This window comes from Cottoperca gobio, chromosome 1 (genome assembly GCF_900634415.1).
Source record: "Cottoperca gobio chromosome 1, fCotGob3.1, whole genome shotgun sequence".
NCBI lineage: Eukaryota > Metazoa > Chordata > Actinopteri > Perciformes > Bovichtidae > Cottoperca > Cottoperca gobio.
The window spans coordinates 8,770,034-8,791,457 of NC_041355.1; the positions used below are offsets into that span (position 1 = coordinate 8,770,034).

The 21,424-nt window shown below is 39.5% G+C and overlaps 1 protein-coding gene across 1 annotated transcript in view; it reads right to left on the minus strand.

Annotated features, from left to right (window-relative positions):
* ctnna2 (catenin (cadherin-associated protein), alpha 2) overlaps positions 1-21,424 on the minus strand; it is a 279,750-nt gene that overhangs the window by 64,961 nt on the left and 193,365 nt on the right. Inside the window, exons 8-9 of the mRNA XM_029429381.1 lie at positions 14,650-14,730; positions 2,178-2,330 (exon numbers count right to left, since the gene is read on the minus strand). Of these exons, the coding sequence (XP_029285241.1) occupies positions 2,178-2,330; positions 14,650-14,730 (234 nt within the window). The remainder of the gene's footprint in view (positions 1-2,177; positions 2,331-14,649; positions 14,731-21,424) is intronic.

Below are 21,424 nucleotides of genomic sequence, written 5' to 3' on the forward strand. Positions count from 1 at the left end.
CCCAGCTGCAGAGGTGATGACCAAGAAACACACAATCCAAGCTCCTCATGAGTGATAGTAAATGTATAAACCTTAATACAATGTGTCAAAGCCCTTAAGATGAAAAGATTACAAAGCTGACCTGGAGTAACACAACTTCTCGTTCTCCATATCAACTTTTTAGTGTACAGTTTGCAAAGACGGACATGTGCCTGGATGGATTGTCTGCAGTGTACAAAGTCTCTCACAGTGAAACATAGCGTAGGGCCAGGTATATGGATACTAGTATCAGCCCTTCCACAGTTCCTGCCCAAGACACCCCAAGTATCAATCATAAGCCCTCTTCAGGTCCACAACAAACATGTATAATGGATGTCCCCATCCTCCGTCAGGATGAAGGAAATTATTACAAGATATGCACAGATGTCCAATAACAAAACACTCCTCAGGCTTTGATCTGCGAGGCCGTACGTGCCAATCATACCCTCAAGGCTTCTCTTTAACTGTGTGATTCATTAATAACGAATGAATTTATCAGTAAATATATACATATTATATAATATAATTATATAATAAATATAAAGATATCATCTCAAAACATGATAAAAAGGAGAACAAATCAGAAGACACTGAGGACTGATGTTGGATCCCATTAACAATGGTGACATTTGAGCAACTCTATAATTTGCACCTAAACATGTAAATAGATGAAGAGGAGCAAAAGCTTTTTACAGTTTGAAAGCAGCACACAGTTTTAATTAGTCACAAAGCCGAGGGACACCTTTTGCCTTATTTACCTGTCATGTTGGTCGTGTGTCAGTCCACCTGCAGCATGTGGCAGTACATGAACTGTAACTTACTCTTGCTGGAGGATTCTATCTCACTTTTAATAGAGTGGCCGTGGGTTTCTTTTAGATTAAATGTACTTTTGTATGAGTAAATGCAACAGACTGATAACATGGGAGTCACACTTCTTCATAGCATACTTGCTACAAACTAAAGGCCCTGTCACACAGTCCCCCGTATGGCAGAAACGTATGCTGGCGTATACGAAATATCGGCAATACGCTGGGGTACATTGTTGAACGCTGAGGCCGTGAACATTTTTTGACTATATTTCGGGCCTTAAGGCAAAAAAGACAACTGTATCTGTGTTTAAACAGAACCGCAGTGCATGTAGACTCACAGAGGCAAACTGTAATTACCCAGCACTATGCAGACAGTATGTACATGTTATGAAAATATATAGTTACATTTACAGTTGCTGTGATTATCTTTTGTTAACCTTTAGAAAGGTGGTTCTGTGGCAGGTAGGTGCACAGAAATGTTATTTAAAATGGTTTATACATAGCAACAAAGACAGCACTGCCACATGATGTACATGCAAACAGTTTAGTCTAAAACGTAGGTAATTAAATCAGCAAGTGACACATTCAAATGTTACCCAGGGCTGTCTAAATTAGACCTGTGAGGTTGAGCTGTGATTGGCTATTTGCGTCACCACAATGAAACACAGAAGGGAAGAAAAAAAGCACACAGGTCTATTTTCCAGCTGCAAGCAGCAACATCACTCAGAGTGGCTAACCGAGCATGTTATTTTAAAAATGAATATAAAAGTCAATGGTGGTTGAAGCTTCAAGTTGTGGTTTCCAGTGTGATTTCAGCCACAAATGTCTGCACAAGATGCAAGATGTACCTCCATTCTGCTTACCACATTGCAAATAATGTATTATTCCCCCCACTGCCTGAGAGAAAAGCTTTTTGTATGTCCTTCAATCAATGCAAGAAATAATATACATATAAGTGTGTGTGTGTGTCTGAAAAGGTATAACTATTTGAATAGTGTACTTGGGCACATTACTTTAATTACATGTCTGCTTTACATGTAATACATGAGTTTTGGGTTTTTTTCTAATCCGCAGTTTCTGTTACAGTTTCTCTAACTAATTTCTTATATGTGAATTTAGGCTAGCAGTACAGGCTGCATGTTTTTCTCTCTTTATTTAATGAGCATGGTTTATATTGCTCAGTAAGATCAATTGCCTCTGTGGGCTGGTTGAAATCCTAACTCTAGGCACCATTATGGTGACCTGACCTGCATTTTGCACATACTAACTCATAAAGTTCTGAACTGGCAACTATATATATAGATATATGTGGGTATATGTGTGTGCCCCAATGTATACTTTATGACTGACCTCCACCAGCTTGTTAGCATGTTCACGGAACACCTGGGCGTACTCCTTGACCTCCTTCTCGTTTCCACTCTTGGCCGCTTCAATGAGCACCAACAGAGGGACGTTGGTCTCCAGGAAAGAGTCTGAGATGTGGTCCATCACGGCCTTTCTCAACTAGAATACAGAAGGAGAGAGAAGGTGTGGGGAGGGGGGGGGGGGGGGGTCATATTATTAATATTATTGCAGATGACTTCATTTGACAATGATTACTTAACATTGTGATGAATATGATGTAGTAACATAATGGGGTGAAAGGAAAGAGAGAGAGAGAGAGAGAGAGAGAGAGAGAGAGAGAGAGAGAGAGAGAGAGAGAGAGAGAGAGAGAGAGAGAGAGAGAGAGAGAGGCAAAGAAAGAGGAAGAGCAAAACAGTCTCTATGGGCAGGAGTGTAAATTGCTTGTAAGGTGTCATTTTTCCCATAAGGCCTTTCACTAGGGCAGACATTGAGACTTATATTTTTGTTTATGGAATCATTTTGAACCAAACTGGCAGGGGACTGGTTGTTTTATACGACAGTAAAAGGACCCTGATGTCCCTCACTGGGATATCTGATGAGATGCCAGAGGGAGCACAACAGACAAGTCCTTTATCTTACACAAAGAGGGAGTTAGTCACATGAGACCAGTAAGACAGACAAGAATACACTATAGGCACTAAAGGTGGACTCCCACACATGTAGCATCACCATTCATTTGTTATGAGGAAATGTGTCTCAAAGCCTCCATCATTATTGATTTTGTTAGAACTCTACAAAAATGCATTGATATGAGTGTTGCTGTAAAACCTCAAGACTGCACCCTATTCATAATTATAATCACAGTTAACTCAAGTTTATTATGCTGTTTAAATACATTATTGTATTTGGTGAGTTGTGTTATTCTAACAGTAACATAACACTTGATCAATTCCACTTTATTAGAATGTCTTTAATACATTGACATGAGGGTCATGAGGAAAGCAATATTCAGTGACACAATTTAACTCTCTACAAATTAAAACAGCATAAATCGTATGCACACCACGTAAAAGATATCTCCCGGCCGGTTCGGTTATCACTTCTCCGCACATTCAAATGAAGACATTAAAGTGAAAAGTGTTTAATTAACAACAGGGATGACGGAGATTTGTTTGACTTTTTAAGACATCTTCTATAATTAGATGTAAAGCAAACACTGTGACCATATTCCTGATTTAAAAATGTTAAAGCAGAAAGGGAGATGGTAGAGAAGGCTAATAGCTGTGACTGACAAGGGAAAATTCATTTAAAAAAAAAAAAAAATCCTACGTAAGTCTGTTAATCGCACTTAAATAACCTACTGCAATTGCAAACTTAATTGCCAGTCCACAGAGTAGAAAAGAACAATCGTGAATTATGCCTTACTAAGGGCAGATAATCCATCACTATTGCCTCTGGAAAGAGAATAGATTTGGCCAGTCTAGTGGACATGACAGGTCTGCAAATGCTGTAAACAACCTGAAGCCCACACTCGCTGTAATCACTCCTTTATCCACAACTCTATAATGTTGGATCACTGATTTGATGAGATGTGTACTGAGATTCAACAAACATCAGGCTTTTCTCAGGCACTTACACTTTTTGTAATTGTGAATATTGCATCTTTTTTCACTCAGAAAGAGAACAGACTTGCGTCAGTACAATTGTGTAACCTTGCTATCCTGTCACCTGGTGGGACGGGTGGGAAATCAGGGACGATAACAATCTTGCATTGCCAGAACTATCTTCGCACTACGTCAGTGCTGTTGCAGCACTAGATAAAGGTGTGACAGAACACACTACCGTTCTCGGAAAAAGTGAAAATGAAGTAAAGAATAAATTAATGGAGAGAGAGGGGGGGGGGGGGGGGGGCGATTTCTATAATACAAAAAAAACAGTATACTAGATTAATTTCTTGCGCTAACAAGAAATGGTGGCTATAGAACACAGCACCTGTTTTTCCATCATTTGGATTTGAGCCCATGATGATGGAGACTTCGACAATTATATGAATGAAAAATTGGAAGAAATAATAGAACAGAAGCAAGAGCAGAAAGTACCAAAATGCAGCGACTGGCTGATTACTAGAGTATGAAAGCCAACAGAGTCATAAAATGATCCTCTCTCTGTTCAATGTATCCTGATCTCTGTTTAATGTCTTTCAAAATCTGTACATTATCTCTTTGTCAGACATGGATCGGTTTGAATCTAATAATAAAAAGCAGACCAGTCAACCAGACCATTTATGGTGTAAAGTAAGAAAAAGTAATGTATAAAATAAGTATAAAGTATAATGAGAGAAGAGAAGATACGGAGTGTGGAGCCTTTGTTTTGGACATCTACTGAGTAGAAAGATTCCTGTAAGTTACAAGTTGTTTTTGTTGTTGCTGAATATCAGTCACTAGTTGACAGAACGTACAAGCGCATATTCACAGGATAAGTGTTAGAGAGTGCTAGGCCTCAGGATACTCATGAATTGCCTAACAGTGAAACTGATTCTGACGGTTGGTTTGAGTGGAGAAATGATGCAGACGAGTGATTTCCCAAGAAAGAGTCTCTCCTGCACCATCAGCATTCTAATGCCCACACACCACTCCCACAGAAATCCATCTTCAATCTTTCAGATCTCACCTCCATCCATGCTCCACCCCCACCGTCTCTCCTCTAACGCTCCCTCTGTATTTCACTAACACTTAAAGGAAGTAGACCTGGAATTCCAATAGATAGCAAAGGCTCTGCTCATTATAAGTTAGTGGAGCAGCTATTTTTCCTCCCCAGTCGTGCGGTGCCACATTGATTCCAGCTTTAAACGCATCAGATTTCTTTTTTACATATTAATATTTTAGACTTTTTGAGAAATGTGTTGGTATTGTATCCTGGGTTTCATTTGTGGCCATATATTTAATTTTTTTTTTTTTACAAAAATGCTTTTGGCAGCACAAGAGACTGAAGAGACAAATGAAACATAGCAGTGAGCCAAGACTGCTGCGATGATAGATACGCAGACGGACAGAAAGGCGGTGAAAAGATACACTATAAGACTAAAAGTATGTGTACAGGACAGTTAATTTCAATTAAGTTAAATCCTAATGCTACATGATACAGTGATATCAGGACAATAGTACCTCTCTGGTTTCAACATGCCGATGCCACGAGCATAACTCAAGGTCCACGAGATGTTGATGAAAGCTACTTTTTCCAAAGTCAAAATTGAACTTTCATGCACAAAGACATGTTTTGTTTTGCTCTTACCGGGACAAAGCCCTGACCTCGACCCCATCTAACAAATAAGATCAATTGGAAGATCAATTGCGAGCCAGGCCTTTGCGCCCAATATCAATGCTGAACCTCACCATGCTGCGGCTGAATGGGAGAAAATCTCTGCAGAATCTTGCAAAGCCTCCCGAGAAGATTGGACATTGTACCAGCAGCGCATTTATACATATGGTTTTGCAATAAGATGTCTAAACTATCAAATATCCGACTCCGCAAAAGTGTGCCATACAGCTCAAGATCAATAGGTGCATAATCCATGTTACATTGTACCCTAAATGTTTAGCAGTATTGCACAGGCATTCGAATGATCCTGGTTCAATAAGCTATGTGTGAGTAGTTGAGTTCTTTAATGGAAAATAGTGTAATTACGCCTGCACTCATTCCTCCATCACGCGTCTTATCCTGTACCTATTTTCATTCAAAAGAGGGGACATAGCTAACAGCAGCGAATCCCACCTGATACTGAAGTGGCTAATAAGAAGCTCTGTGAAATAATTAAGATGATGCATATGCATAACAACACTTGACAGACGAATGTCTGTGTTGCTCACTGATAAGTGGGAGGGCTGTGTGATCTTCAAAAGATGCGATTAGCATTCATTTGGCGCATTTGCTTTTTAATGGGGAAAATGTTTGCATTTTGTGGGATTAGACACCTGCTCGGTCACAAAAACAGATGCATGAGGGACGCTGTTTCAAACGTCCCCTATGATCAGTGCATGACTCAAAAACAAATATATTTCATATTCCAAGGATTGCAAAAATGTAGAGATAATTACCATGTGTACACACTTGCTTTAAGACTTGACTTGTTAACATTTGACAAAGTCTTAACACATGTGAAGGGTGAAAACAATGCATTTGAAAGGGAACGTTGTGTTGGACGACTGAATGTTTACAGTTGCACACAGTTTCTGTGATGTTTCGCTTGTGATTCAGAACACATAGCGGTGGGTACCTTGGGGTCAGCACAGGAAAGTTTCTTATTAAAATGTCAAGAGCAATCACAGCATAAACGGCTGGAGTCACGGCTGAGGGGAAACAGCCTGAGCAAATCAAAAATTAAGTAATAGCTCTCATATATGATATCTATCAGGGAGCATGGGAAGATGATTAGTGAGAGGAGAGTGGAGAAATGAAAGGGGGGGTGGCTGACTGATCATCAACAGTCTAAGGACAAACACATTAGATCCCTCATCTCAGAGCTTTCATTGAATGTGCCCTGCAAAATAAAACACTAGCCAGGGGAATACAGTTTTGGAAACAAGGAAGACGGTGCATTGATTGTGCTTTCACATCGGAGAGTTTATGGAGAACTGGCAGATATAGTTCATGACACGCTGATTGTTAATCACCTGAATCTATCGCACTTTCTTTGAATAATGATAAGATTTTGATAATCCGATCGAACTATGTTATTGAGTGTGCCCTTTCAAGTAGAATTGCATTTTAAGTAACCAACTTTATTGACCAGTTCCACTGACTACAATCATATAAGAAAATTCAAATCACAAACCAAATCAGTCTTCGTGGTGGCAGGCAGAGCCCTGGCAGCCATGCTTACTTCGGGACAAAAGCCAGAGATTATTGGACTGTTGAACACCAATAGAGGGAGCAGAGTATTCCCTGGGTGATTTATCAGTGAGGCACCCTTCTCAACCTTCAGGGCTGCTTCATTCTTACTGAGGGACCAAGCCTTTAGGAAAGTGTTCCCCAACCTTTTGTCTGCTTGTGGCAGTTAAAAAGAAATCCAGGTTGCACTACTAACCATTAACTACTAAATAATCATATAATACTACACACATTTTGAACTGTTAATGTGTGTATAATCAGCTGGAATAGCTTGTCTTGATGAGCAGAACATTTGGTGGAATTGATGACGAGCACAGACATCGTTATTGAATGCAATGTGGGGTTTTGCAGAATCTTCCCCTGACCGATAGACCGGCAATAGCGCTGTGTGAGTTGTGGTGATGCAGTTTGGATTCAGCAAGCTGGGCCCCTTACCGGACTAAATGGTTTTGTAGTATATTGCTATTTGTCTCTAACAACTACTGAGGGAAATATCTAGCATACTCATTCTATAAAGCTAAACAGCTGTCTGCTGCATCTGGAATTGATGTTGATGAGAGCGGTAAGAGTTAACCGTAACAGCAAAGATGCCAAAACAATGAGCTGAAACGCTTCATAGAGCTGAGAGGAACTGCTGAGGTAATAATGTTCTGCATTTTTGTTTTTATTCACAACCCCTTTCAGTATACAACAATCCACATGAATAATTGTTAATATAAATATACCAAGGAAAGCTGCTTTAAGTCACATTTATTTTTCAGTCTTTGGTGTTTACTGTTTCTTGACGATCACTAAAAGTTATGTTGATATCTACAAATATACCTTCATATTCCTGTAGCTATAACAACGAGCTGGCTCCAAGAATTGCTGTGTATTTTTCAGTGCCGGAGATAACTTGCAATACTCCAGCTAATGAAGCTTTAATGCAAATAAAAAATTAGCATGAAAAGAGCATAGGGATTCACAGATCATGTTGAATTGTTAGTCTAAACAAAGAGTTTTGTGGCAGATGTTCCTCCTTAACATGATAACCCTCAACAATTAAACACAGCTGTACTAATCAACAAACTAATGGCAGAAATGGAAATGATTTCAACATCCCACAGCAGAAAGAGCGGGAGAGAAAGAGAGAAAAAATATGTGAGGCAGTTGTGCTATAGGGAATCCTGGAATCAGCCATCAGTCAAAATACGGCCCAGAGAGATGATTTGACAGATGCATTCATTACAGACAGGATGACAGGGGGTAGAACACATGGCTCATTTCCAACAACTATGTCGGGTCGGTTACTTAGTGAATACTAATTAAAAGGAGGAAAAATGTTAATCTTAAGAATTATGCTACGCTTTTTGTCATTTCTTTGCTGCCAATTCCACCTCACATTTTCTGTTCATAGTAAAAAATATGTCTTTTTCTTTTTTTTTTGCACTGTTGATTACAGTCATGGTTTTAAAAGCAAAAATAAACTATAAATGTGCAAACATATGCATAGAAAGTAACATTAAGACGTAAAGTGGTTGTTGGACTTGTTCTGTATCAGCTCTTCCTCGTGTGTGAAACTGTCAAAACGGTCCAGAGGCTGAAGCATTCTCATGTCTGATGGCAGCTATGGATGTGCTGTAACTTTTCTTTCTTTTTTTTTTAAATAGGCATTATAGTATATGTTGAGTAAAGTACACATTTTTATAACTGTTCTTTTTGCGAAATTACTACTCCATGTTATTGTCTGTTAGAGAGGCTATCTGAGCCTCTGCTCCAAGGGTACTCACCAAAACAACCACTGGTTTCAATGTTTCAAAGACTCCTAACTTGAACGGCACTTTATACGATGGATAGTACTCTTGTTGCAATGAAATGCAACTATTATTGACATTCATGCAAAAAATGGCAAGTGAGTGATGGCCTATATAACTATCCGATTCAGATTCTCTCAAGTGATACAAGACTTGACGAGTATATAATGTTTAATGCTTATGAGACTGAGACGTGAGATGTGTTGGTGTTTTTGTGATGAAACAGGAAAGTAAATGCATTTACATTCACATGTCATGATATAAAAAGAAATTCACAAGATTCATCATTTGTTGTTTAGTTGAACTTTAAAAATGGCCACTATCCTAAACAACTTCCAGTTTGGATTACTAATTTTGAAGCTTGAGTTGTTGAGCTAATTACTAAGCTACTTCACCAGATGGTGAGTTGTTTAAGGTCATGAACAGTTCAGGATTATCAGTATTTTTGTGCAAGTTTGATTTGAGTAAATTCTGTAGATTTAAAGTGTAGGAGTTTGGGACTTTCAAAGTTCAAACTTTGGCCTTTGATGCCTAAGCTAGCCGGCACAACACAGTATTAAAATATGCTATCCCTCCAAGTTTCAAAATGAAAACAGTGGTATAAGCTTTCCTGTTTGAGTTAAAAGTTGAAGTAGTAGTATGAAGTAGCTCAAATCTACCTCCAGACAATTGAAAAAGCCTACCTAACTCCAAATTAATTGTTTATGTGCAATGCATTGTCTGTTTTTTTATTCTATCTTTCTACAATAACTTCACATGGTGACTGCTGTACGGTTAAAGCTAGGCAAAGATCATATTTATGGAAAATAAACCATGTTCAGTAACAAGCTTAGGAAAGGTTGTGGTTGCAGTTAAAAAAAAGGCAACTGTTCCATGACTGTAGGCAAACTACTGCATGAAAGCCAAAGTCGCTACATGTCCATCCACCTCCCTGAATTCTGCACCCACACCACATCTACTGTGCTGGGTAGCCTCACATAATGCACGGACCATATTTCTCTTGTCAAATGTTCAGTGACACTCAAGCTATGCATGAGTATCAAAACGTGTTGCATTCATTTAGTGTAAACATCACCATCACTATCTATATCAGATCAACATCAGTATAGTGGACAGACATTAGTAAATCGGAATTATTGAACACTTTAATTTCACTTTCATCCTTTAAACCGTGTTAATCTGGAACAAATTCCCAGAAAACTGCTGTAACTCTCACTTCTTTTAAATCAAGGCTGGAGACTTTTTCTCTTTGCCGCTACTTTTTATTAAATACAAATAATTATTTATAGCTTCCACAGCACTGTAACTTTTATTCTTGTGTTTTATACCTGTCTTATTCTAGTTTAACTTTTTTATATGTATTTAAATGTCATTTTATAATGTGTCTGTGTGTTTGTAAAGCATTTTGAATTGCATTGTTGTTGAAATGTGCTATATAAATAAACTCGGCTTACCTTGCCTAAATGTGCAATGCAATTCAAGTAGTCATAAAATGTTGGCTGCTTTTGGAGTGTAACATATAAATAAATACATTTCTTTAGAAGTTCAAAAATCTCCTGCTTTGAAAATCAGCTAAATAAAGGTGACACTGTTCAGTGGAACGGCATACTGGAGCATCGTGCTCGGTTGTGACGCCATTGGATCTCACTACGACATAGCTGCTGGTTTTACTTCCTGACACAGTCCTACACTTTTCAAATCTTACCTTGCCATTTGAAAAAAGAAACTGCTGCGTAATCTACAGGTATCGCACCCTCTTCTTCTGTTACTTTTGGTGTGGCATAATCATCAGATTAAGGTTTCTTATTACTCTCCAAATACTTTGGCCATATTATCAACAAATACAATATATATTTTACTTGTAGAGGATATCCGTTAGCTGCAAAGCTCAAAGTGCTATTTGTTCAGTTCTCTGATTTGATGATTAATTTTAAATGAACATTTATTAAGATTTCAAATATTTAAACCCTTATCCCTGAGGTGGGTGTTATCGATGCTTTTACTTTATCCTGTTTGTGCGACTGTAGTGATATTTATTCATTCCTGAGCCAGAAATGCCTCTCTCCTTCCTGCCGATTTTATAACTAATTTAAGGAATAGGATTGTATCGCCTCTATTTTAGGCTCCCTGCACTACCTACTGGATCATTTTTTAATTGATTTGAAAACATTGTGTGTGTGTTTGTGTGTGTGTGTGAGAGAGAGACCAGAGGTGATACAAACATTTGAATCCTAATTGTGTATATTTCCAAATGCCTTAGTTTTCCCTTCGCCATTCTCTTGTTGTTTTTGTGTTTTGCATTTATTTTGTGTAATTGCTTCGATATATGCCTGCATAATTACATCGACATATTTATGACAGATAATTATCATATGTTTTATCTTGAAATTACTTTATTTCATATTTTGTTAATTATTAAGTGGTGTTTTGAAAGGCACAATATATAATACATTCATTAGCATTTCATTGTTATTGTAATTGCAATGCTTGGAGTGGAAGGGATCACTGCTGCCATTATTACGGTCTACATCCTGGATCAGAGGGTCAGCATGAAAGAAGCCCCACTGCTGCCAGCACCAGATGTAGCTACAGCAGGAAAGCAGAGAGTCACCTGCTGCTAAAAGTCTGCTAAGGCATACGGGGCACTGACTTATAGAGATGAAGTTTTCGGTCTGGACAAACCAGAGATTGGTGTCTTGATGTAATGTCAGGTGAAAAAAAAAGTACATAGAGTTTCGCTTTTTTTTTTTAACAGTCTAGTCTAGATGTTTTTTATCTTTTTGTGTTGGCTTGTTTCAGTGTGCTGCCGTGCTGAAGGACACGGTCAAGCTTTCAAGGAGCCGAGGGGGTTAGCCCTTCGTTTTTCTTCCTTTTACATTTTTCACATCGTCTGTGTGTGTGTGTGTGTGTGTGTGTGTATGTGTGTGTGTTTGTGTTTGTGTGTGCCCGTCTTTGTGCTCATGCACGTTGAACTGCAAAAAAAAGGAGGTATGTGTCAAAAAGGGGCGTGGCTTTGAATACGCACATCAGTGACAATTCAAGGTCTCTCTTCAGGGAAAGCAAATGATTGATATCTTTTATAAAAATATAAAGCAACCGTGTAATCATTGTGGATGGAGACGGAGATAACAACACGTTGTCAGGCTGTAATTCTTGAGTCATGTAGTTGGTTCAACTTTCCTTGCACATCCTTCAGTTATCTTGTTTGGATGGAAAATCGACTTTTAATGTCATATTGGTAAGGAAACATTCTTTTAACATTTATATGCTGCATGATTTGCTGCCGTGCATCGTCTCCATCAGACTGGGTAGTGTTGTTGAAATTTACATTTATTAAGAAAAACTAAATGGGGGTGGGAACGACATGCTCGACGTCTACCGAATTTGCTCTGGATAACAGACAGCTTAGCATTGTCTTGTATGTACAAACAACAGCATGAAAGAGAAAACAATGACGCATTTGTCTGGCGGTGTTGTCACAAGGCTTGTTCGGTCTTACCTGCTCCCCATTTCACAAATGCTGTCTGTCACTTTTGCTTGTGTGTCTCTAATATTTGATCCCTCCTTTTCACAATGGAGATGGTGGAGAATGAAATGCTCAGACGCACAATAGTGCTCCTCCCCTCAGGAAGGTCTTGTGTCTCTACACAGCACCACTGACTTGTTAAACTCATAATTACAGTATCACAGCTCTATGTGAAGCCTGTATGTGTGCTGCGAGTTTGCCCTCCCATCTAAACTCGAAGCTAAAACAGACCGCCTATTCTGTCAAACCAAACCCTGAGTCAATAGAACATCCTGTCAGAGTGAGTACCACCTGCCAGCCTGTCAGGCAGGCCACCAAATGCCCAACGGGAGGGTGAGTTAAAGCCTCCTATCTGAAATGATCCCCTAGTCTTAAGAGGTCAGAGAGGACACAGCCACAGCTACTCTGTGCAGGTAGTTGCTATTGTCAATTTTGCCAGAGTGCCTCTCCTGCAACAAAAAAAATATCTTGCACTGCATGACAAGAAAGGGTTGTTTGGGAGTGAAATTGTATCCAGGGACCAGAACTGATGGTTTGATGGTTTATGAATGTGTTTGCTTTTTCTGTGGTGAGATGCCTGCTCAAATGTACTCCAATCTTTACTTAAAATATGTGGTACAAGTCATGAGAATTAGATTTTTAATTAATTAGGATTGAAAGAGTACCTCAGAAGCATGCTTGAATGATTGTATTTCATCAACAGACACTTATGTTTTTCAAGCATGGTGTCAACTGGTTTTCATTCATATTCTGAAAAATCCAACAGTGGAAAAAGCCAGATTAATGTCGTCCTCGGTGAAGATGAAAAATACATCAATATTGTTTTTGAGTTCTGAAGTTGCATATCTACCTAATCATCACTACTCGAGGGAACCTTTGAAGGTAGTTTTATTGCAGCTTGCTGATACAACACTTCTGAGTTTGAGAATCAAAAGAGGAGCAGGGATTAATATCACTGAATTCCTGAAGTATAGAGTGTGGACTGGTACTTTGAGAGGTACCAGTTCACCTCCTGGGCACTGCTGAGGTGTCCTTGAGCAAGCCACAGGACTCTCACACTGCTCCCCGAGCGCTGATAATATAATATCTGCCCACTGCTCCTAATAGTAGGATGGGTTGAATGCCGATTCTAAATTCCTCTGCGTGTCCTGTGACCATTAAAAGAGGATTCAAAATCCTCAATTTCCATTTTTTTCTTAGTACTTAGTTCACGATGTCTAGCTAATTACAAATACAATTTAAGCATGGAATACTGTTCCAAAAGGCAAAGCAATTTAAATGCTGCTCTAATAAGTGGTCAAACCGGATATTAACAGCTCAAACATAATGACACAGTGTGTCAGGCGATACCTCGCTGCAAGAAAATTCAGGTTTTGAGTCTTGGTACTGATCCTGTCTGTGTGGAGGTTATACACCTTTCATGTGCGTGCACCAAACCAATTTATTGAAGTGGTCATATGTGTTGGTCCACATATATTGTCCTCCAGCTGTAAACACCTTACCTTGCACGTCAGCTGGATGCTCGCATTATCACAAGATCACACGAAAATCCATCTTGTCAGGCTTCAAGTAATGTGTTTGTGTCAAAAACAAAAGTGGTTCGGACAAATCAGCTTCCTGTGAGGAGCTACTGGCAGCTACGGGCGCTACTGTTCGCACATTATAACAATGGCGGTTCCTGAAGAGGATAGCGTGGATGCTGCTGTGGCATCAGTTATAATCAGAACTGAAGAGTATTTATTCGCTGAAAGAAGAGCAAAGAACGGCACTTAGGCCTAGTCATATGGATCGTTGATCTGATTGGTTGAAGTTAGCCTGTGATAGACGGTGACAGACAGATGGTTAATCCAATCACCCGTCAAGTATTTTTGCCTGCCCTTTTCCATGCGTAATAAACCATCTGGTGTGTCAGGTTAGTAAATACTAGTCCCCAACAAATACACTTCTTACTCCTGTTTGAGGAAAAAACTACAGTGCCCAGCTGTTTTAGGAAATGATTTAGTCTTTAAAAAGAAATGTATGTTTATATTTGTGACCTGTTTTTAAAGATTTATGTCCTCAGAAGGAAAGAACGGGCTCGGAGCTGAGTGCCACTGTCAGTACAAGAAAGTATTGAGAGATGGACAAAAACATTGTTGGTTTAGGTCTTTTCATAAACAAAACAAAGAAATAGAATATTGTCAACCCTAACCTTTAAAGTGACTTAATTTCAGAAACGTTAGAGACAGTGTTGAAAAGGGAGATTGAGATGTAGCATGAAAGATGCACTCACCTGTCTGCGCAGGTCCCTGGTTTTTTTGGTCATCTTATCAATGGCTGAGTTCAATGGGTCACCTTTCTCTTTCCTGCCAGTCTGCGAAAAGAAGCACAAATACAATGTTACCACAATTATTGTACATGCCATTACAATCTCATCTGTTTCACTCCCAACATTGCACCACATATGCAGAGCGTACATTTCCCTGTTGAAGTAAAGCTTATGGGGCATATTTAGTGTAGCTTGACAATTCTGAAAATACACTTTGTCATAGAACATGTGTTGACATTAGGGTTTCCGTTTAGATTAGATTCAAGCCAGTCCACGTGTCCTAGAAGATGTCAATGTCCCGGACAAATGGGAGAAATTTTGGGCGATTTCAACTAGACCGACCCGTCTTGAAACACGGTGCCCGTTCTGTGTACCGTTCTCTATAGCCCTACAACCAATGTGATGAATGGTATTAATGGTGGGAACATTTAACCAGGGAGATTGAAATTTGTCGGACTTCAAGAGATCTTACTGGTAAAACAAAACAGGAAAACAGAAACTCAGTCAGTGACATGACTCAATCTGTTTGGTATGTTACCTAGCAACTAGACTATCGGGCAAGTATCCATTTAGTTGCCGCCAATTAACCTGTGTGCAGCACGTCCTGCCACTGCCAACTCCTACAGGTGACATTAGGAGGGTGTAGAACTACCATGTGCTTCACCTGACACACACAGAGTAACCAACTGCTTCTTTTCACCTGACGGGGGGAGTACCACAGGGAGAGCAGCACGGAGCTTCTTGCTATTCACGATTATCCTACTCTCCAGTAAACACGCATCCCAACTAACCAGTAGGAGTCACTAAGGCAGATACAAGGAGAGGATCTCTTGCCGACTTTCATACAGAAAGAAAAAGGCTCCATGTTCCGCAATGCCATCTGGGTGCCCCATTTACAACTTACAAGCTCTACTGTTTTTGTTCAGAAACCATGGAGAAGAGTTGGGTGATTTATACTACTCCAGTTATTAGACTTCCACTTTTACTATCAAACTTGGGATGGCAGCTTAGCCCGAAGGTTAGAAAGCTGCTGTCAGTGTCTTGGAGTGAACCATTTCTGCTCCAGGACACATATGAATGATTGGGTACTCTGATCCCTCTAGAGTAAATGCATACGTGTCTCTGGCAGTGGAAAGTGGTAAAATCCTAACGGTGCTGTACTGAACTTACTGTATGTGAATAAAGTTTAAGTTTTAAGATAAAAGGAAAAATGTCACTTATTTTATTAAACAGATATTTCCAAAATGCTTAACAAGTTGCCACAGTGTGATAAAGATTGTTCCCTAATGTCCCCGCAGTCTCTGTTACTGTCAGAAAAGACAGACGTTTGAATGACGGCACTAAACTCTATGGTTGTTTGAAAACTGTGGAATTTCAGGTGCATTAATACTTAGAATATAACAGTTTAAGGTATCCTTTGATCTAAAGTAAGGAAAAGTAAAAGAGCAAAATGAATGGACAACAACCACAACAAAGCTCTTAGAAGCAGAAAGAATAGTGGGAGTTGGGAGACAGCTAAAGGCTGTACTCCATCTTGGATCTCGTCTACATTTACTGCTATGCCGCTAACCCTCCCTCATGTGCTTTCAATCAGCTGCTGCATGAAGTCAAATACGAACACAGTTCAAACTAAAGGTCTAGAAACAATCATTCATGTTAATGACTGATTTTGACAACTCAACAATGAAAAGGTGCGGCTCATCTCTCTCTTGAAACCATAGCTATACTGTGTATAAATATAAAATACATCCTTTATAAAGAGGAAGTTGTCTCTGGTTGGTGCGATTCATGTTGTATGCTAATGCTGTGCTTAATTTTAACAAGGTAACACGAAAAGACAAGCAATCAGAGCGTCTAATTTAATACCTGCGAGGCAGTTGTGGCTTCTTTTATTAAAGAAATTTGGCAGAGGGATTATAAAACAGTTAGCAGGATGATCAACAGATTGTAAGACATGGTGCTCTTCTGTCAAAGTTGTGTCGCTGCCATGCAAACGTCTGACAGTTCTGCCCAGCTTAGCATGAAAGCGAACGACCACAATGCTCATCAGCCTTTGCAGAAAAACACATACCTGGTGACAACTATTCCCACTCATCCATGCCTGTTGAATCCTCAAATGAGGATTTATTTGAGACAGACTGATCGGAAAACAACAGGGCTTTAAGTAGAGGATCTATTTAGTCGTTATCCTTTTTTAATAAGATGTGGTTGCTTATCTCTGTGTTGCTGCACTATTGTCCTAACCTTTCGATAAGTAGAACAGAGCGCCTCATATCTATGCGCCACAAAGAACTAAATGAGACCCAATCAAACGCCTACCTCATAGTTAATTCACCCCAAGGTTAACAATGGTTGTCACTTTCAATGCCTTGGTCACTTTCAGGTTGAAGAATGACTTTTTCCACATTAGTTCTGAACATGCCTCCTATCACGCGGAGAGAAAAGCAGAGAGAGAGGGCTGCTACTGTAGTCTCAGGCCCACAACACAGAGACATTGACGGTCTGAGCTTTCTTTGACATTCTCTTTGGCTCACACAGTACGTGAGCTGTAGCAAAGAATCAGTCAGAAAGCAGTCAACACTATTGAAAGTTAGTCCAAACCCACTTTCTCTTCTTTTGACTTACAGAAGATTTGCCGTTGAAGGAGAGGCCAACTTGAGGACACAGAAATCTTTTAGCAATTCATTCATTTTGGATTTGTCACACTCCAAGCTCAACATGCGTTTCGATGTGGGTGCATGCTGTGTGGAATTCACATGCGTGTGAGATCACTGATGTAAAAGTGCTGCTCATTGAAATCTCCCTTTCTGGCTAATGTATTGCTGGCTTGCCCTTGGCCATGGCTCATATAATACGAGTTTTCTTGCATATGGATGTTAAACATTACGAATGATTCATTTCTCTCGTAGATAAAAGTACCAGTGCAGTTATCCACCCTCTCTTCTTGTAGCAATCACACAATGCCACAGTGTTTGCACCAAACTGAATATAAGAAAACTGTTTCTTATAATGTGAACAATAAGTTTGAGATTAAATAAGACACAACCCCACCTGACCCTACCCACACTACTGTACTGTGGACGTCTGGATCTATTATTTTTGCAAACCATCTTCTGAAACACACATAAAATGTCTTTTAAAGAATTGTTGAGTAACAAAAGGGGGAGGAGAGGAAATCAGGATAGTTTAGTTCATTTAGTTGCCTTCCATTATGTGCCATACAAGCACTCTCACGTTGATGTGCATGCACAGGCATGCTCTTCTATGCCAAAGCAGAGGACATGACAACATTAGTCATTGTGCTGCCTAAAGAGCCTAATGTGTCATTAAGGCACCAGAGGGACGCATAGGATTAAAGATGCTCATCGCACAAAAATAAAAAAAGGGGCTTAACTTCAACCTTTCAGAGGACACTTCAGACATATTCAAATGATGTTCTGTATCACCGACAACTTTAATTGAACTGAGAGAAAGAGAAAACGATCAGGCTGCTAAACACAATTGGTGTGCTTGTTTTTTCATTTTTGTTTTTCATTTTCTGGAATCTGGAATCCCAGCTGTTTTATTTCTCTGAACTCTTTAATCTGAGTTAAGGAGATTAAAACAGCACAGTGATGTCAGTCTAAAAGGAAATCCATCACCTGTTATTTTTGAGCTCTTATTGACAACCAAGCAGTCGTTCTTGTTGAGTATATTTGTCTTATATCTACTACAGCTCTTTATGTAATCTTGTATCTTTAACATCAATGCTTTTGACAGTTACAGTAAGTCAAGAAGGCTCGCATTACTAAAAATATGCCTCCCTTATACTGTAATTACTCTTCTGCTTTGATACGTCAAAACTCCTTCAACACGCAATGTAAAATGTATTGCTCATGTTGGGTTTTCTGCAAAACATAAAACACCCAATTAAAAACACTACGCATGAATCCCCCCCATCACAAACATTAAGGAAGTCCACAATAATGAATCATAGGTTAGTAAATGTGTCAGACTCATATTCAGCCTGCGTCGGTCAAAGCTGTGGTCTTTGATATGTGCGCGCACATGCGTGTGTGTGTGTGTGTGTGTGTGTGTGTGTGTGAGAGAAACAAAGTGAGAGTGACAAACTGACTCACATTATTGTATTTTTACGCTGTTTATCAGGGAAACTATTTGACTTGCCTCCACTCACATCCAGGTGTGCCCTGTATGTGGAAGCAATTCCGCTCTCAAATTCACAGCCATTAAAAGCTTGACAACACAGTGGGCTGTTGATTCAATTGTCTCCCATACAGAAACATTGATTGCTTAGTTTTTGACTGCCACATAATGGAATGTGCATGTTTGTTTTTTCTGGTAAACACAAGTCCCTATGGTGTTTTGCAGACAATGTTCCCAACTGTCCCCATCCATTATTTTCTACCCCCCGGTGTGCTCTCATTCATTCTCAGTTGGGGAGAAGAAGACAGAGGAGGGTGCATGAAAATAAGAATCTAGTGTGTGGGGTAATGGAGGCAGTAGCAGTGCAGTTATTCTTGCACACTCAGGAGAGGACTGGTGGAAGGTGCATACTGATGGAACGGGTTGAGGGCCTTCAGTGTGTTTCCTCTCTCAGGCCCTCCCAAAGTAAGTTGTGTAATTCAGTTGCGCACTGCAGCGGAATCTTTTTTACTGCATTTTTGACGCTATTATGGTGGAATAAGACATGCAGTAGTGTCTGTGCAAGCTGAATAATGCGCAGAAGATCGTGTTTTTCATTTCAATTTGAAATGTAATGTAAGAGCTAGGGCCCAAATTCAAGTATTGCTTCAATGACACTAAATAAAGAGATGTATTACATGTATTTGTAGCTGAATTCTTTTTTGTAGTGCTGGGAAACGATATTTTACCTTGTGCTTCTTACATTTCTTAATACAGACTGCTGTCTATCTTTATTTTTTATTGTAGTTGTGAATATTATGTGAATACATGTTATTTTGCAGGCAATAACCGTAAGAACACACTTCATGAAAATGCAGGCAATCAATATCTTTCTGATGCATTAAAAAGAAAATCCAAGTGCATTCATTCATTATTTGAACAAAATTATTTTTCATGTATCACCACGTCTCTTTATCTCCCTTGAAACTAATGCAATAAAAAAATGACAATAGCAAGAAAACCCCCCCCGAAACCAAAGGACGGTGAAAGAAGTGAGGAATAAATCTGGTAATTCATAGGCAATAACATGGCAAATCAAAGGAATGGGCAGATGAATCAGAGGGAAGAAAATAGAAGACCGGTGGGGGAGGAAAAGGGGGTGGGGGGGCATGAGGCATTCTGTCTTATTGTCTCCCAAGATCAATGTGTTAAATGACATCAATTCCGGCTCCTTGTCAATTCAATTAGCAGGAGCGAGAGGTACAATTACTGTCCAATGTGGTTACACTGTCTGCAGCGGGCTTAAAGGGGAAGGCAAGCTGATAACGAGAGGGTGAGAAAGTGTTTGTGTATGTGCAAGCCCAGGAGTGGGGGGTTGATAATAGTGGTAACATGTTGGTCGGGTTACCAGCGGATAATGGGTTGCTAGATCCTCATTAAGATAAGTTGTGCTCCCTCAGCTGTAGTGCCATAGATGGGCCAATTTGACTTGTTCTCATTAAGTGGAACTTAAAGAGGTGCAGCGGTGGCTATCAGCTTGTTTGATTACAGAATACTGAAAAAGAAAACATGTTACAATGCCTGCAGCTGGAAAAAATACTTCCAGATGAGTGGTGCAGATTAGAACAGTTGTTTTGTTTGTTTGTAAATGAGATAGCAGAGCTACATAGTACAGAAATAGATGCCATATCATAATCTCATTATAGCCTTTATAACCCACTGGGAAGCTAATGAATATACAGTACAGGCACAATGTAATGCTGAAGCAAATAAGCACCGAAATATCATTTACGTGCAGTGCACATTGAAACAGGTTAGTTAGATTAATATTGTTCTAAAAGGGATTAAATATGGAAAGATTATTTGTCATTTTGTTTTCCATCCATCCATTATATATACACCCGCTTATCCTGTGCAGGGTAGTGAGGGGATGGATGGAGCATATCCCAGCTCACATTGGGCATACAGCCAGCCTGCTCTCAACCGATCGCCAGTTTATCACAGCGCTAACACATTAGGACAGACAACCGGTCACACTCACATATACAGGCAATGCAGAGTCTACAATTTACTTTTTGACTCAATGGGGGAGAAAACATCAGGAGGAAACCCATGTAGACATGCAAACTGAGCCACTATCAACTCTGTTTGTATTTAAAAAAAATCTAGGTCCGGTATAATTTGGGCTCCAACCAATCACGGACAATGACATACAACTATTCTACTCAGCTTTACTGTTAACGTTGAATAAAGGTGTATCATGTAAAAAAAAAAGATGATCTGCACTTGTTTTTGCACCCTCACCTCACAAAACTGATCAGGCAAGAAAGTAGCAGGGGTAAGGACAGCGTTTGACCTTTTATTTGTGCTATACTGAAAAGGGAACTGCAGATTGGTGAGCAGCATTGCACTGTACATAAGATTCTGGATGACATTGACCGGACACATTCATTTTACATCTTGCCTCCCAGGGCTTTACGTGCTTCAGCTATTTTTGTAACTGTGGAAAACAAGTTGTTTTTTTCATGCTGCTGTTTACAGTGAAACAATAAAGGGATGAAAAGTTAGTCTCTTAAGTCGTGTTGAAAAAAGCTTTTTTGTAGGAATTGATTAACAG